The sequence below is a fragment of the Heterocephalus glaber genome, unplaced genomic scaffold, assembly GCF_053883595.1.
Source record: "Heterocephalus glaber isolate CG9 unplaced genomic scaffold, H.glaber_assembly_v1.0 deba00000937, whole genome shotgun sequence".
Taxonomy (NCBI): Eukaryota; Metazoa; Chordata; class Mammalia; order Rodentia; family Bathyergidae; genus Heterocephalus; species Heterocephalus glaber.
Genome location: NW_028258173.1, coordinates 2,294,636 through 2,312,604, shown reverse-complemented (window position 1 = coordinate 2,312,604; position 17,969 = coordinate 2,294,636). Strand labels below are relative to the sequence as shown.

Below are 17,969 nucleotides of genomic sequence, written 5' to 3'. Positions count from 1 at the left end.
TTATTTACCAGCTGAGCCTCTGTCTCTTTCTAACCGGTGATGTTGGGTAGACTAAAGGAGATAAGGTGCATACAAGCCTAGTGGGGTGCCTGGGACATTGGTTTTGGGTTCAGATTAGGTGTCCATCAGTGGTCAGCAAACCATTCAGATCCTTATTGAAAATAGGAAGTGGGGGCCAGGGATTTAGCTCAGTGGTTCTGCCGCCTGCCTGTCAAGCGCAAGGACCCGAGTTCAATCCCCGGTACCAAAAAAAAACCCCAAAACACAAAAAAAGAAAATAGGAAGTGGTAGAGCCTTGATCATTCAGTTAGTGTCCATTGATAACTTCACTAGCAATGATGGGCCAAATTTAAGTGTCATGCTGTCCAGGAGTGGTCTCACACTGACCTCTTCTCTTATCTGCCCAAGGCATCAACGAACTCAAAGTGTTTGTGGACCTGGCCTCCATCTCAGCGGGGGAGAACGACATCGATGTGGACCGCGTGGCCTGCTTCCATGATGCCGTGCAGGGCTACGCCTGCCTACTGTATGATCTGGACAGGACAGCAGGCTTCGAGGTGTTCATGAAACATCTGACAGAGCTCTGGAAGGCCCTAGACAACGACCCAAACCTGCCCAGAAAGCTGGTAAGTCATGTTCCTGGTGCCACAGCAGATTCAGTTTAGGAAAGCAGCGCTTAGAGGCCCTGGGAGAATGACTGTGTGCAGGGTGGCAGTGCTATGTGGCAGGGGCATGGGCAGCTGTTTAAGTTGGTGCTTAGAAACCATTTGCTTTTCTACAGTGGAATGCCTTCTGTCTTTGCAACAGTCTATACTCTATGGAACACAGAGGACTGAAGGGAAATATACTAAAATGTTCCCAGTAGTTTTCTTTTTCTTCTTTTTTTTTTGGTACCAGGGATCGAACTCAGGTCGTTGTGCTTGCGAGGCAGACGGCAGAACCACCAAGCTAAATCCCCAGCCCCTATCGATTGATTTTTGATCAGGAAAGATAAATATTTAAGTGTAGTCCACGGCAGGGACTGAGTTGTCTTACACTCCATACCTTGCCTGATCAGCTGAAGTGTTTCCTGGGGCCTGGAGCACCCTGAGGACAGCTGGGTCTACATGTGGCTGGAGGAGAAAATGGGGGGAAATGAACAGAGATAGTGATTTACAATTTTTGTGTCTAAGGCTGAAGACGTGAGCCTCTGTTGCAATTTTGCCTTAATTCTTCTGGTTGTCGTCAGGGACCAGAGAAGGACATTAAAACTTGGGACTGCACAGCATTACTCAGTAGCATTAGTCCTTTGAAGCCTCTGTGCCATGAGGACCAGAAGAATGGTGGCCTCACGGAAGAGCCCGATTTGTGGCTATCTGCCCAGCCACCTGAGGGCCCTCCACATGTCCATGGGACACCAGGCACTGGTGGGCGTGTGAATGATGAGCAGATGGCCTCCCTGAGTGACATGGGTCCTGAAGGATAGCGGTGGCACCTAATGCAGTCCTGGGCTCTGGGCCATCAGCCATGCCCAGAGCCTTGGAGGGGGCAAGCAGAGTTTGCCCAGCAAGGGCAGAGGCAGAGGAGGATGGGAAGGAAGATGGTCTTGTGGACCCTACCCCATACTCTGCTTTTATCCTAACAGCGAGATTCTGCCAGGAACTTGGAGTGGCTGAAGACAGTCAAGGAAAGCCATGGGTCCGTAGAGCTGTCGTCCCTGACCCTGGCCAAAGCAATCAACAGCAAGGGCATCTACATGATCAAGGCACCCAAAAGTGGCCAGAAGGTGAGCCCTTAGCCTACCAAGATCTTATGGCTTTGGGTGATGTATATTGCTGTGCTGCAGATTTAGGGGTTTCTGCCTTCTAAGTTGACCTCTAAGGGGCTGGGGATTTAGCTCAGTGGTTCTGCTGCCTGCCTGGCAAGCGCAAGGGACCTGAGTTCGACCCCCGGTACCAAAAAAAAAAAAAAAAAAGAATTCACACAGAAGTTGACCTCTGAACACATGCCGCCTCCCAGATTTCCCCGGATGCTGTCCTGAGCTTGATGCTCCCTGAGAGTCACGGTGGCCTGGAGGAAGTGCGCAGCTACTCTTTGGAAGAGCTGAAGGACCTTTTGAATAAGCTGATGCTGATGTCTGGCAAGAAAGACCACAACAACGAGGAAGTGGAGAGGTTTTCAGAGGTGAGGTTCGCACGTGTGCTGGCACTCAGCAGGTGCCACCGTCACCTCCAGGCAGGCCGGGCACTTTCACCACCACGCTGCCCGAGGTAGTCTGAGTTGGCATCTGATGGGCAGAGTGGCTCAGCTCATGGCACCTGTGGCCCCAAACCACAGCCCCAGAGAGAGGACTTAGGCGGGCAGACCCTTGGGGGAGCAGTTCCTCCTTGAGACCCTCTAAATGAACGTCCCAGCTGGTCGTTAATCTGCTATGTTGGAAGGAAAATAGCCCAGTGGGAAGTGTAAATCACTTCACTACTCCACAAGTTGGCAAAAATCCAAACACTTGCTGATTCTGCTGAGCATCCTTCATCCAAACCAAAGGAACCACATGGACACAGGGGTGTTGGCTAGGTGCAGCCTCACCCTGGTCTTGTGGGGTCTGTCTTTAAAGTTTATTCGTACTCTGCAGTCGGTATTTGTTGTCTTTCACCTTCATGCTTCCTTAAGAAAGGGGCCCTCTTATTAGGTAGATCATGTTGATGGGGAAGGAAAGACCTGTTCATAAATACCACATGAGCCAATGGATATAAATGAACCCAAGTCCCCTGAGCCTAACCCTGTGTGTGTCTAGACTAATGTGCCACCCTGCTGTCTCCTCACGGCCCCTCCTCCCCAGGTGTTCTCTGGCATGCAGCGGCTCCTGCAGGCCTTCCTCAACTTATACACTGCCGGCAGCATGCTCTTTAGGACCTGGACGGCTGAGGTTTACTGCTGTCCCAGGAGAGGTAAATCCATCCGCATGGACTTTGGCTTGAAGCTGGTGACCCAGCTGTCAGACAGTGGGGACGTCACCGCATGCCTGGAAGCCCTCTGCAGGCAGATGGAGCATTTTCTGGACCGCTGGAAGAGATTCGTGACAGAGAAGCGTGCTGAGCACTTTTACCTCAACTTCTACACTGCTGAGCAGCTGGTCTACCTGAGCACCGAGCTCCGGAAGCGCTACCCCAGCGAGCCCGCCCTGACCATGCTGTCCTTCATCAAAAGCAGCTGCACCCCACATGATGTCGTAAGGGCCGTGGAGGAGTACGACAGTGAGGCTTCCACACACTGCGTGAGGACCGTGATGGCAGAACTACCACTGCAGCTGAGCTCTGAGGGCAGCCTGGAGGCCAGGCTGCGGCTCATCATGGAGCAGTCCCTGCGCTGCCTTCCTGCCTTCCTGCCGGGCTGCCTTGACCTGGATGCCCTCGGCCGCTGCCTGGCTCACCTGGCTGGGATGGGCGGGCCCCCCGTGGAGCGGCATCTCCCACACGGCCTGCACGTGGGCCAGCCCAACCTCGTCTTGTGTGGCCACTCTGAGGTGCTGCTGGCCGCTCTGGCCATCTACATGCAGGCCCAGGACGAGCCCCTGCCCACCTTTGATGAGGTGCTTCTGTGTACCCCAGAGACCACGTTTGAGGAGGTGGCACTGCTCCTACGCCGCTGCCTCACCCCAGGTGCTCAAGGTCACAAGGTCTACAGCCTGCTGTTTGCAGACCAGCTGAGTTATGAGGTGGCCTGCCAGGGAGAGGCGCTCTTCCACAGCCTGCGCACACAGCACCACCGCGAGGACTACCAGCTGGTCATGGTCTGTGATGCAGCCCGGGAGCACTGCCTCCTCCCCTCTGCCTTCAGCCGGCACAAAGCCCTCCTCACCCCGCAGGCATCTCTCCCTGACATCCAGGCCTACCTGGAGCAGCACTACAAGGTCCCAAAGCCAAGCTTGTCGGCAGCTTCAGTGTTCAGAGACCAGACGTGTGTTGGAATCGTGGCCTCCGAGAGAGCGGGTGTCGGTAATGAGTGGGTGGGCTCCTGTCTGGGGTTGGGGGTTGCCAAATGGTGCTTCCCTCTCTGGCTGTGGGCAGCTCAGATAAGGTCCCTCTGCAAGTGGAGGGACCAAGTCTTGGGAAGGTCTGTCTGCCCCTTACTTGACCCCACTAGAACGCAACATTTTTTCTCACCTTGTGTTGCAAATGGAACAATTCCTGAGAACCCACTCCCTCCCCCACGCAAAATTGTCTGCAGTCCCCCCACCCCCATTATCTGCATTGGTCTCTTTGGTATCCACGTTGCTTGCCAGCAGAGCAGGTGTAATGCTCTGTCTCAAACAGGCACAGACGCCCCCTCCCTCCCCTGACACCATGAGGTTTCCCTGGAAGGAAATGGTGACTTTCACTCTGTTGATTCTCTCCTTCTCCCTCCCCCTCTTCATTGTACTTGGGCTGGTGTCAGTAGCAGGGAAAAGGTGAGGGTTGTAGGTGGGAAGCAGCCAGGAGACTTGAGGGCTCAGAGTGCATTTATGCAGTGACATTAAGTTGCATCAGATTAGAATTTTGCACAATAAGAAGTAACTTTTAATAGATTTGTCTGGATTCTCTTCCTCTTGGTCCATAATCTTGGGATCTAGTTTCTGTATTTTACCATCACAGGAAAGTCTCTCTATGTGAAGAGACTGCATGGCAAACTGGAAGAGAAGTTCAACGGTAGAATGATGCCTTTGAAAGTTATTCGGTTGAATGACCCTAAGGTGGATGAGAACCAAGTCCTGGGCTCCCTCCTGCCTTTCTTGGAAGCACGATACCAGCAGACGCCCATGATATTCCACTTCGACGTGACTGCTTCTGTAAGTGTCCTGGCGTGTCAGCTGAGAGGCCAGGTCAGAGAGGACATTGTTCCCACCTCCTGACCTCCCTCTGCCCCATATGAGGAGTCCTCCGCCCCGTATGAAGAGACCTCCTTCTTTGTATTCATGATCACTGTCATAGCCTCAAAGGACAAGGCAAGAAGGCCCTTAGGGTCGGGAGAACGGCCATCATCTTGTGTTCTTACCAACCCTTGCATTTCTGTCTTTAGGTACAGACTGGAATTTGGGTCTTTCTTTTCAAACTCCTCATTTTACAATACCTCATGGATATAAATGGGAAAATGTGGCTTCGGAACCCACGCCATTTATATATCGTTGAAATCCTGGAAAGAAAGACAGTACTGCCAAAGATGGCTTCAAATACGGTGTGTATCATAGAGCATTTCCACGGGTCATGGGTGCCTTCAGTTCTGCATCCCTCAGGGTGTGCAGTGGTAGGTTTTTGTACTTCCTCAGCTTTTGCTGTAGGGAAGCAGCTGAGTATGGTACAGTGCTAATAAGGAAAAAAATCCATCTATCGACCTTCTAAATGTCTGAAATAAAAAACTCTTGTAAGAATTAGCAGTGCCTTAAATATGTCTTGTTCCATTCTGGATTGTGCTATAAGTCTAAGTTAAACCCCAGCTGTGTTGTCAAAGGAGGGAATTTCATCTGTCCAGAGCAGTTCTCTCATTGCTAGTTAAGATGGCAAGGAGACATTCCTTGATGAAACTTGTTAGCTGAGGAGGGTTCTGTGTCCACACATAAGCATGCCCATACATGCTCAACAGGAAATTGAGTCTCAGAAAGCTGGGTTAGAAAATGACTTCCTGGTTAGGAATGCAGCTCCTAGGGCCGGGGATTTAGCTCAGTGGTTCCAACGCCTGCCTCACAGGTGCTAGGTCCTGAGTTCCATCGCTGGTATCAAAAAAAAAAGAAAAGAATGCAGCTCCTAGAATTCAGGTTCTATGGTACCTTACCATGCAAAAGAGACTAATGTGTGTGAAAGAGGAAGCTCTGGAAAACTGTAGACATTCAAGTAATTTTTTTCATAACGTCCAGCCAATGTGGACCATGTAGAAAGTTAAGACACAAAGGCAATGTCAGGAAGTCTAGTCCTGACTGTTTTATTTATGTCTCTCCTCTGCAGAGTATGCATGCCCTTCTGTTCAGTTTTCTTGACATCTTCCCCAAAGTCACCTGCAGACCTCCTAAAGAAGTGATAGACTTGGAGCTGTCTGCCAAGAGGAGCCGCAAAGAGCCCGGAATGGATAAGAGAAAGTTTCGCAGTGAGACTTTCCAGAGGCCTTACCAATATTTAAGACGGTTCCACCAAAACGAGAACCTGGACACCTTTCAGTACCAGGAAGGCTCCGTGGAAGGCACCCCAGAGGAGTGCGTCCAGCACCTCCTGATTTACTGTGGGGTGGTAAACCCGTCCTGGTCGGAGCTTCGGAACTTCGCTCGCTTCTTAAACTGTCAGCTCAGAGACTGTGAGGCCTCTGTGTTCTGCAACGCAGGGTTTATTGGGGACACACTGAGGGGCTTCAAGAACTTTGTTGTAACCTTCATGGTCTTCATGGCGAGAGACTTTGCCACACCGACACTGCACACCTCTGACCAAAGCCCAGGGAATTATGCGGTCACCATGGATGGGGTTGAGGAAGAAGACCTAGCCCCCTTCTCTCTCCGAAAGAGGTGGGAATCAGAGCCTCATCCATATATTTTCTTCAATGGCGACCGTGTGACCATGACCTTCATGGGCTTCTATCTCCAGCCCAATAACAATGGCAGCATTGATGCCATCAATCACTTGAATGGGAGAGTAATCAAGAGAAATGTCATGACCTCAGAGCTGTACAGGGGGCTGTTGCTTCAGAGGGTGCCCTTCAATATTAATTTTGATAACCTGCCCAGACATGAGAAACTTGAAAGGCTTTGCCAGGCGCTAGGGATCCAGTGGGTCACTGACCCTGATGAAACCTATGAGCTTACAACAGACAATATGCTTAAGATCCTGGCCATTGAAATGCGATTCCGCTGTGGGATCCCAGTAATTATCATGGGAGAAACCGGCTGTGGGAAAACGAGACTCATTAAGTTCCTCAGTGATCTGCGGCGTGCTGGTGCCAAGACTGACACCATGAAGCTGGTCAAGGTCCATGGAGGAACGACTCCCAGGATGGTCTACTCCAGTGTTAGGGAGGCCGAGAAGATTGCCTTTGTCAATAAGGGCCAACTCCAGTTGGACACCATCTTGTTCTTCGACGAAGCCAACACAACAGAAGCCATAAGCTGTATCAAAGAAGTTCTGTGTGACAGAACAGTGGACGGCCAGCCGCTGATAAACAACTCGGGTTTGCACATCATAGCTGCCTGCAACCCTTACCGGAAGCACTCTCAGGAGATGATCTGCCGCCTCGAGTCTGCAGGTTTGGGATATCGCGTCAGTGCTGAGGAGACGGCAGAGAAGCTGGGCTCCATCCCGCTAAGGCAGCTGGTGTACCGGGTCCACGCTCTGCCGCCAAGCCTGATTCCTCTGGTGTGGGACTTTGGACAACTGAATGACACTGCCGAGAGGCTCTACATCCAACAGATTGTCCAGAGACGGGTGGATTCCTCGCTGATAGATGACAGCGGGATTCACGTGATCACAGAAGTGCTCTCGGCCTCGCAGGGCTTCATGAGGCAGAGAGAAAATGAGTGCAGTTTTGTCAGCCTCCGGGACGTGGAGCGCTGTGTCAGAATCTTCCAGTGGTTCTACGAGCGCAGCAATATGCTCTTGGTAAACCTGACCAAATTTCTCTGCAAGTCTGGTGCCAGCAAAAATACCTACAAGAGAGATCCGGTCCTCTGGTCCCTGGTGCTGGCCATCGGGATCTGTTACCATGCCTCTTTGGAAAAGAAAGACCCCTACCGGAGAACCATCTGCAGGTTTCTACCAGAACCGTACAAGGACAGCAAGGTGATCCTGGATGAGATCACTCAGGCACAAGATCTTTTTCTGAATGGTGTACCCCTCAGGAAAACCATAGCCAAGAATTTGGCTTTGAAAGAGAATGTCTTCATGATGATCATCTGCATTGAGCTGAAGATCCCCCTCTTCCTGGTGGGGAAGCCCGGCAGCTCCAAGTCTCTCGCCAAGACCATAGTGGCAGACGCCATGCAAGGTCAGGCTGCACACTCCGATCTCTTCCGCAGCCTGAAGCAGGTCCACCTGGTGTCCTTTCAGTGCAGCCCGCACTCTACTCCCCAAGGTATCATTGGCACCTTCAGGCAGTGTGCCCGCTTCCAGCAGGGTAAGAACCTGGAGCAGTATGTCTCTGTGGTGGTGCTGGATGAGGTGGGACTAGCTGAAGACTCCCCCAAAATGCCCCTGAAGACATTACACCCCCTGCTGGAAGACGGCTGCATTGAAGATGACCCTGCCCCCCACAAGAAAGTTGGCTTCATAGGCATTTCCAATTGGGCCCTCGACCCTGCCAAGATGAACCGGGGCATTTTTGTGTCACGTGGCATTCCCAATGAGAAAGAGCTCATAGACAGCGCCAAGGGTATCTGCTCTTCTGACAACCTGCTTCTGGACAGAATCCAAGCGTACTTCGGCCCCTTTGCCAGAGCGTACAAAACAGTGTGTCAGACACAGGACAAGGAGTTTTTCGGGCTTCGAGACTACTACAGCCTCATCAAGATGATCTTTGCCACGGCCAAGGCCTCTAATAAGAAGCCTTCCCCACAGGATATCGCACAGGCTGTCCTCCGGAACTTCAGTGGCAAAGATGACATCCAGGCCTTGGACATCTTCACAGCCAGTTTACCAGAGGCCAGGTACATAGAGGAGGTCAGCACCATCGAGCTGATCAAGCAGAACATTTATGGGGGTCCGGAGAGGGCGACAGGCACAGAGCTGGAAGACACCGAGGCCCGCTACTTACTCGTGCTGACGAAGAACTATGTGGCACTGCAGATCCTGCAACGGACCTTCTTCGATGAAGACCAGCAGCCGGAGATCATTTTCGGCTCCAGCTTTCCCCAGGACCAGGAGTACACACAGATCTGCCGCAACATCAACCGGGTGAAGATCTGCATGGAGACAGGCAAGATGGTGGTGCTGCTTAACCTACAGAACCTTTATGAGAGCCTGTATGACGCACTCAACCAATACTACGTCTACCTTGGGGGCCAGAAGTATGTGGACCTCGGCCTGGGCACCCACCGAGTCAAGTGTCGGGTCCACCCCGCCTTCCGCCTGATCGTCATCGAGGAGAAGGACGTCGTGTACCAGCAGTTCCCTGTGCCCCTCATCAACCGGCTGGAGAAGCACTTCCTGGACATCCACACTGTGCTGGAGCACTGGCAGAAGGACATCGTGCGCCGACTCATGGACTGGGCCCAGGAGTTCTCTGACGTGAAAGCAGGCCCGTTCCTGGCTGGGCACAAGTACAGCCCTGCGGACGTCTTCATCGGCTACCACTCGGACGCCTGTGCCTCTGTGGTGCTGCAGGCCACCGAGAGGCAGGGTCCCAGGCCTGAGAAGGAGGAGCTGGACCGCAAGGTGATGGAAGAGGCCAAGCTGATCCTGCTGGACTGCGCCACGCCCGACGCTGTGGTGCGGCTGGGCACCTCCACTCTGGGCACGTTTGCCGCAGCCATGCTGTCACACGAGTACTACTACCGGCAGGAGCACAACTCCTTCTCAGACTTCCTGCAGGCTCACCTTCGCGCGGCGGGCCTGGAGCGCCAAGCCATCTTCACCGAGGTGAGCGTCTTCCCCAGCTGTACCCAGGGCTCTGTCACCCAGGAGTGTTGATCTCAAGGGCCGGGAATTGACACTGTGTTCACACCAGCGCTCGGGGAAATTCATGGGCAGGTGGGGACTTGGGGTTCCTCTCCACACGACAGCCACAGAGAGTGAGTTCAGGTTAAGCAGGTTTCTGAGCAGAGCTCTGTGCCGACGGTAGTGAAGGGGCCACGTGCCCACACAGGGCTGGGGCCCTGGACGTGCGAAGGGAATCGGTGCTGTTCCCTGTGGACAGCGGTCGACGTGGGGGGTGGTGTGAGAGCAGTGCAGCGCTGCAGTGCTGGGCATAAACGCTGTGTGGGGAGATGGATGGAGTCAGACGTGATTCTCCCTGAGAGAGCCCTCTGGAGCTGGCCGTGCAGGCCTTCTGGGGGCGAAGAGATCGAGGTGTGAGACACTGCCAGAGACCAGGGCTGGTCGAGGGGATGAGACAGTCACAAAGACCTCCTGGAGGCCTTAGGAGTGGTCCCGAGGGGCTTGGCCTCTTCTGGACGGAAGAATGTGTGCTTAGTCGCACCCCATTGCTTCAACGATGGGAAAACATTGAGATAAGGTGGTGACAGGAAAGATAGATAAGTTAGGAAGCTGTTGGCTCAGTGCAGTGAAAGTAGAAGAGACGATGGAATAAAAGAATGGTTAGGGGGCCGGGGATTTAGCTCAGTGGTTTCGCCTCCTACTGCGCAAGCGCAAGGAGCTGAGTTCGATCCCCAGTACCCCCAAAAAAGAAAATGGTTAGGAGCCAGGCCTGGTGGCACACACCTATAATCTCAGCCCTCTGAGGAGGCTGAGGCAGGAGGATTGAGGTTGAGTTTGAGCCCAGCCTGGGCAATTTAGCAACTTAGTAAGGCCTTATCTTAAAATTAAAATAAAGGGCTGGTGACATAGCTCAGTGTGAAGACCCTGGGTTCAATCACCAGGGCAAAAGCAAAAAGGAAGGTAGGAGAAAGAGAGGGAGGGTGGGTGGAGGGCGGGTAGGAGGCTCAGGGTACAGATAAGCAGAGCTGGGTGCTTCCTTGGTGGAGAGGTGATGGGCAGTGGAGGAGTCGGAGGTGACCCAGGATTCCTTCTGACTGACCGGGGAGCTAGCAGAAGGGCCCATCTGAGATGGGTTTGCAGTCTGTTGTGCAGTCAGATGTGAGAACCAGCAGCCCCTTGGTACAGGCGGGCCCAGAGAGGGGGAATCGGGAGCTGAGGTGTCACGTGCCTAACAGGACATTTGAGTCTGCGCTGTCGGATGTGTCGCCATCAGTGGTAGAGGAGAATTGCTAACTGCTGAGCAGGAGAAGAGGCAACTAAGGGTAACACCATCTGACAGTGTGACACCAGATTGCAGGGAGACGCGGCCTTTGTGCCAACCCTGTAGCACCAGGAGACGCTCAGGCAGGGGCCAAAGCAGACAGTCTTCTCTCTGACACCATCTGATTCCAGAGGTCCGGCTTCCCTTGGCCCTCGCTTGCATTAGAAAGCTCTTTCGACTGTGGGTTCTTCCCTGTCTGGGTCCTCACTGTGCAAGGCTCTGGCCCTGGAAGACAGGGTGGACCCCGCGTGCTCCCAGCTGTAACCCCAAACATATGCACCCTTCCTTGCATCCTGGTGGCAGCGTGTGTGCTTCTCCTTCCAGATCACCACTTTTTCCAGGCTGCTGACCAGTCACGACTGTGAAATCTTGGCATCAGAGGTGGCAGGCCTGGCCCCAAAGCCCACCATCCTGTCACTGCAGCAGTTTGACACGGAGCACTCGTTCCTCAGAGCAGTCCGGTGAGGTCCCCCCTGCCTGGCACCCCCAGCCCAGCCCCGCTGTGTGGGGTTGTTTTACAGTGAAGTCTGAGGACTCGTACTCTGCAAAGCGTCACTGTTCAGGCTCCCCGGGTGCCTCTGTCCCCGCCACTCAGGGTCTGTTGAGAAGGGCCTTCTCCACAGCCTTGTCCTTCTGTCCTCTGCCCCGGAGGGCCTGCTCGCCTCCCGGAGGAAAACCCAGCCGAAAGCTGTTTTCTGTGTAGCCCCGTCCCTTTGGGGAATTTTCGTTATCCTTTTTTGGGACAGAGAACTCATTTGGATAATTTCCTTTTTCTTTCAGAAACTGCTTAGCAAGTAAAGCCAGCTGTAAAATTCTCATCATTCAGACAGACTTCGACGATGGCTTTTACAGTGCTCAGCTCATTGCCTCTGCCAAGTAAGGTTTCAGTATTCTTCTCAGAAACAATGCAGGAAAGCCGCTGCACTTATAACCCCAGCACCTGGGAGGCTGAGGCAGGAGAGTCACCAAGAGTTCCAGGGCATGAGTTCAAGGCTAGCCTGGGCCACATAATGAGTTCAAGGACAGCCTGAACTACACAGCAAGACCTTGTGTCAAAAAAAGAAAGAGGGGCCGGGGATTTAGCTCAGTGGTTTCACTGCCTGCTGCACAAGCACAAGGACCCGAGTTTGATCCCCGGTACCAAAAAAAAAAAAAAAAAGAAAGAAAGAAAATAAAAAAGAAAGAAAGCAATGTAAGAAATCCACAGTTTGTTTGTTTGGAACTTTCTGAAGAATTTCTTCCCTGAAAACAATATTGTATCACAACAAATATAAAACTAAAAATAAGAAAACTTTCTCTCCCTTCTCATCCCCCAAATGTGGACTAGAGAAAGATGAGGAAACGTGAAACAGGGGGGCAGGGCTTTAGCTCAGTGGCATCACACCTGCCTCGAAAGCACAAGCTCCTGAGTTCAAGCCCCAGTACTGAAAAAAGATGAAACAAAAAGGTTAATAACAATATAAAAACTGTAAAATGTAAGAAGTGTCAATAATTGAATGTACATTAATATCCTTGAAGCATACATTTATAGTTATTTTTTATTCATAATTTTGAATTGCAACTGGGCCAGGGATATAGCTGAGGCACAGCCCCTGCCTGGCAAGCACAAGGTCCTGAGTTCAATCCCCAGTACCAAAAAGAAAAAGAATTAATTCCAAGTTCAAGGGCAGTAGCAGTGTGTAAATACTTCTGTTCCTATGTCTCAGACATTTCTGTGGCGTGCACAAGGGCAATCTGATACTTTTAGAATGAGCTGTGTTCTCATTACTGCGGGTCAAAGTGGGAGCGATTTCTGCGCTTCTTGAAGCCTTCCAACTGTCCCGAGTTTCAGGGCTGAGTCAGATGGTACTGGAAAACTGGCTCGGGCTTGGGTCGTGTGAGCGACATCGCGCTGAGCTCAGAACTGCCCGGAAGTGGGAAAGCCAGCGAGCCTCACCCTCCTCACCCAGGGTAGGCCCCTGAGGGTCTGGTCGGTGGAGAAAGGCCCCTTCCAAGCAGAGAGCACGGGAACGGGTGTGAAATGAGCCCAATATGAGAAGCTCATTCTTTCGTGAGAGAGGAAGTGGGGCTGTGAAGTTTACTGAGAGCTTATAAAACTGGGGCTCCTAGGAGAACCCTTCAGCTTTGCACAACTTTCCCATGGCTCATTTGCTGGCTTCGTTTTGATTTTTGTTTGGTTTTTTTGGGTACCGGGGATTGAATCGGGTCCCTGCACTTGGAAGGCAGGCGCTGGAACCACTGAGCTAAATCCCCGGCCCCTTTGTTTGTTTTTTAAATAGGTATTCTGCTCTCAATGAGATCAATAAAACACAAGGCAAGAACAGCTGTGTCTTCGTCTATTTTATCACTAAACTGTCCCGGATGGGAAGTGGAGCATCCTACGTGGGATTCCATGGAGGTAGGACCAAAATCTTAGTGAACATTTTCACTGAGGTCATGCCTGGTGGTGGATTTCTCATGTGGTCCTAAATGGCACAAGTCTCAAACTAGAACTTTTTGTTAATTTCAAATGAAAAGGTATTTTTATTTTCTATTAGTACATGTTTGCAGTGCATAAGGATTACATCCTTTGTGTGGAGTCGGTGCATGGATGTAACACATCTCAATTATTTTTTTCATCCCCTTTCCCTTCCCTTTTCCCCCATTTAATAAATCCCTTCCCATTTGATAAAGATTGATCTCTCTCCTTCCTATTATCTATCTTTTATTTTGCTCTTTGTTTATATTTGGGCTTTCTCGTGTGAGAGAAACCATAGAATAGTTAAGCTTGTGTGTCTGATTTATTTCATTTAACATTATGGTCTCAAGCTGTATCCATTCCCCTCCAAATGACTCAACTTCTTCTTTATGGCAGAGTAGTATTCCCTTGTGGGTAAATACCACATTTTCTTTATCCATTCATCTGCTGATGAATAGAAGCCACTTCCAAGATTTAGCTATTGTGAATTGGGCTGCTGTAAACATGTGTATGCATGAATCTTTTTTTTTTTTTTTTTGGTACCGGGATCGAACTCGGGACCTTGCGCTTGAGAGGCAGGTGCCAGAACCACTGAGCTAAATCCCTGGCCCAGATATCTTTAACTCTTTCAGGAAAATACCCAGGAGAGGACTAGCTGAGTGAAATAGAATTCCTAGTTTTAGTTTTTTGAGGAATCTCCATGCTGATATCCATATTGTACTATGGTTGTACACTGTAGAAGGGTTCCTTTTCCCCCTACAGCCTCACTAGCATTTATTTGATTTCTTGATGATGGTCATTCTTTCTGGAGTAAGATGGAATTTCAGTGTTGTTTTAATTTGCACTTCTCTAATGGCCAGCGATGTTGAACTTTTTAATTTGATAGGATTTCATTTGTTGATTCTTGGTAACTGGGGTTCTGTTCAGAAAATCCTTGCCTACGCCTGTCTTCAAAAGTACATTTTTATCTTTCAGCACATTAAGTGTTGCTGTTTTAACATTTAGATCTTTGACCTATTTTTAGTTTAGTTTAGTACATAGTGTAGTATATGGGTCTAAATTTCAAACTTCTACATGTAGCTGTTCAGTTTCCCCAGCACCATTTATTAAAGAGGCTACCTTTCCTCCAGTGTATGTTTTTGGCCCCTTTGTCAAAGATCAAATAGCTGAATTTGAAACTAAAATGTTAATTCTAGCAGTATTCTTTCCAGGTGCGGTTATGTATCTCCCCCCATGTCACTGTTCAAAGTCATCATCTTGGGACTTCTTGCTGGAGCTTCTGTTTTTTCTTCTCTACTTAGGGGGACACTCTCTCTGGCTCCCACCTTTCTCACTTATGTGCATGATTCAGAGAAGATCTTCCTGACTCACACCAGCATGGACTCTTTATGCCCAGTATAGGGAAAATGCTATCTTCAGTTTAGTACATCTCCTTCCCCCTTCTCTGTGGAATGGTTACCAGACAATTGGTATTCTAGAAATGGGGAAAAAGTTTACTTTAATATAGATAGTGAGCAAACCTCGCCAGCATTTTACTCCCCTTCACTGGTTACGGTACAGCAAATACGTGTAAAGAATCACAGAGCTTATTCATATACCCTTTGCAAGTTGGCTATTTGAGGCCTTAAATCTGTTACTGACATTGTTGACATGCATATAATGGGTCCAGTGGTCTCTGGTGAGTTCAAGGGCTTAGACTTTGGGGCTACCAGGCATTCCTCTAGCAGCAGTGTAATTAAAGATCAGGGCAGTAGTGCATCCTGCTTATGGCTGACAAGAAGAAGCTAGAAAAGCTACAGAAAGACTCTGGGCAACTCTGTCCTTCACAGGGCTGTGGCAGTCCGTGCACATCGATGACCTCCAGAGGTCCACAGTCATGGCCTCAGATGTGACCCAGCTGCAGACTATCACCCTAAGCCAGCTGTTCGAGCCAAACAACAAACCTGAGTGTGAGTCTCGGGGTGGCAGCCTGGGCATGAGAGGTGGGATGACAGGTGGGAGGTGCCAAGTGTGGCCACGTTTTTGGCCATTTCGGGGTGTTGGAGGCAGGGCCACCACACTTTTTCACCTTTGAGTGCCTGCCCTGCCCATCTGCGGGGGCCTGGGACATGTGTGCTGGACTGCCTGGTCTCCACGCAGAGCACGGGCCAAGGGTAAAGCCACACAAGTGAGTGCCCACAGCATGCGGCCTGCACCTGTGGTCCTGGCCCGGCCCCTGGCTCTGGATGGGAAACCTGGCAAGTCCCAGCCTAGGCAGACTCAGCCGGTGCTGCCCAAGCCATGGCCTGATTGCATTTGCTTCCTGTACAGGGGAAGGCAACCAGGAGGAAGAGATGGAAACAGACCCCAGCAGGTCAGGAGAAGCAGCCGAGACTGAAATGGAAGTAAAAAGTCCGGAGGAGATGGAGATCGAACCCTCGGACCAGAAAGGTGGCAGTGTGAGTTCCAGCCCTGTGTTCTCCCCGTTGGCTCTGAAGATGTGCCTCTGACCCTCTCCAGCTGGAGCTCAAGAATCCCACCAGCTGTCCCAGGCTGGGCGGGGTCTCTACCCTTTTCACCAGAAGCATATTGGAAGTCCGAGGGCAGGGCCTGGCGTTCCCACTTCCCAGAGTCTCCTAGCCACTTTTGCTCCATCCCTGACTCCCTGCCATCAGCAACTGCCTGGTCCTTGGGCAGCACCCGGGATCAGCAGGTGGGAAGTTGGTGGGGAACGTCTGCCGTGAAGACACCACCCTGTGCTCGCATGTGCCCACATGGGGCCCTCATCCCTCACAGGCAGCTCAGCCTGTGCCCGCCCTGGACGTGGTAGAGGTTCAGGACCTGTCTCCCCCTGCAGGTGCAGGTCCTGGACACCACCAAGTTGCTTCGAAGCTGCGTGCAGGGCGCGGTGGCAATGCTCAGGGACCAGAACGAGGGCTGCACCCGCAACATGAGGAGAGTCGTCATCCTCCTGAGCCTTCTAAATGAAGATAATGACTGCAACGGTAGGAGTCACATCTGTCCCCTGCCCACACCCCAGTGTGGGAAGAGACACCTATAGGTCTGTGTGTAACTCGGCAGAAGCCACAGACACAGCGGGGATCTAAGGGCATCTCTCATTCTGCTCCAGAGCTGGCCTGGCCGAAGGACCAGCACTTCCTGCCCTTTCACAGTGGGTCAACAAGCACAGCAGATGTGGTGCCTACGGGTGAGCCAACTATACATACCCTCTGCCTTTTTACAGCCTTTTTCTTGCGGGTGTCCAAGATGCGCCTCCATGTTCTTCTGAAGAAACAAGAAGAGAACCAGCCTTGCAGTGTGAAGGAGTGGGTGACCAGGGAGGCCTCGAATCAGGAAGCCCTCCAGGAGGCGGGCACGTTCAGGTAGGAGGAACAGGTGGAGCGGGGTTTGCACCGCTGCTCTCCACCGAGCAGGAAATGCCACCATGGTTCTTCGTAAACCTGAGCAATTCAAAGCTGCCTTTTCCCCCCACAAACCTAGAATGAATCTGGATATGATTATGGGGGGAGGGGTTGTTGGACCCTTTTCTTTCCTTTTTTATGTTTCAATTTTTTCATAATAAAAAAACTTCTACAAACCTCAGAACATCTGTTCTGGTAACAAGGCTGTGAGTACCAGCCTATCAAAAACCACGGAACAGGGAGCCAATTTAAGTTATTAAAATGGTGCCAGGTATGGTGGTGCATGTCTGTAATCCCATCATTCGGAAGGCTGAGGCAGGAGGATCACAAGTTTCAGGCCAGCCTGGCCTACATAGTGAGTTCAGGGTCAGCCTGGACTGTATACTGAGACCTTGTCTCAAAATTACAGACAGAACCTGGAGACAGTGGCATGCGGGGAGGGAAGAGAAACTATTTTCCCAAGCCTATGGCTTCAAGTAACAGCGACTGCAGAAGTAGGACCCAGGAGTGCCATTTGTTGCCCATGGTCCTTTTCTAACAAAAACCTGACCCTTTCCTGTGGGCCTTCGGAGCCATGTGGTGGGGTAGGAGGGCAGCTCTCGGCCCCGCTGGCAGCTGCCAGGCCCCGGGTTGGCAGGGAGGCTGCAGACCTGACTTGTCCCTCTGCAGGGCTGGCACATCTCTAAAGGGCAGAGCTCATCCTGGGTCTGCACCGGGTCTCTCCTTCCCTACCCAGATAAGGACATAAAAACTGCAGTCCAGGCCTCCTGTGCTTTCTTTTTGAACTTGATCTGAAACAAATTTACTTTGGTCTCTTCATCCTTCTCTTTATTGTAGTACTTTATTTACAACTGATTTTTCTTAAAGCATTAATCTTTTCTCAGTGAATCTGGTCATTATTTTCTTCATTTATAGAACCTAGATAGATGACTTGTTTTAGAAAAGCTATGTCAAAATTTAAGCAAAGAGCTTCTTCACCTTCTCAATAAACAAATTAGTTTATTAGGTGGAGAGTTTTTATTCCATTTCTGCCTCCAGTCTTAGGTATTTCCATTTATTTTTTTTTGTGGTGGGTTTGTGGTACTGGGGGTTGAACTCAAGGACTTTGCACCCAGCTACATCCCCATCCCTGTTTTTTTTTTGAGACAGGGTCTCACTAACTCACAAAATTGCCCAGCCTGGGCCCAAGGTTGAGATTCTCCTGCCTC

General features: G+C 51.0%; 1 protein-coding gene across 2 annotated transcripts in view; it reads left to right on the top strand.

The window, feature by feature from the left end:
- The window catches only part of Rnf213 (ring finger protein 213), a 101,574-nt gene that overhangs the window by 47,963 nt on the left and 35,642 nt on the right, over nt 1-17,969 (top strand). For both annotated transcript variants that reach the window (XM_021241141.2, XM_013078126.3), the window contains 14 exons: nt 409-626; nt 1,625-1,765; nt 1,999-2,163; nt 2,819-3,974; nt 4,611-4,804; nt 5,035-5,190; nt 5,955-9,563; nt 11,227-11,363; nt 11,683-11,778; nt 13,182-13,300; nt 15,190-15,309; nt 15,671-15,798; nt 16,197-16,344; nt 16,584-16,722. In XM_021241141.2, coding sequence (XP_021096800.2) covers nt 409-626; nt 1,625-1,765; nt 1,999-2,163; nt 2,819-3,974; nt 4,611-4,804; nt 5,035-5,190; nt 5,955-9,563; nt 11,227-11,363; nt 11,683-11,778; nt 13,182-13,300; nt 15,190-15,309; nt 15,671-15,798; nt 16,197-16,344; nt 16,584-16,722 — 6,526 coding nt within the window. The remainder of the gene's footprint in view (nt 1-408; nt 627-1,624; nt 1,766-1,998; nt 2,164-2,818; nt 3,975-4,610; nt 4,805-5,034; nt 5,191-5,954; nt 9,564-11,226; nt 11,364-11,682; nt 11,779-13,181; nt 13,301-15,189; nt 15,310-15,670; nt 15,799-16,196; nt 16,345-16,583; nt 16,723-17,969) is intronic.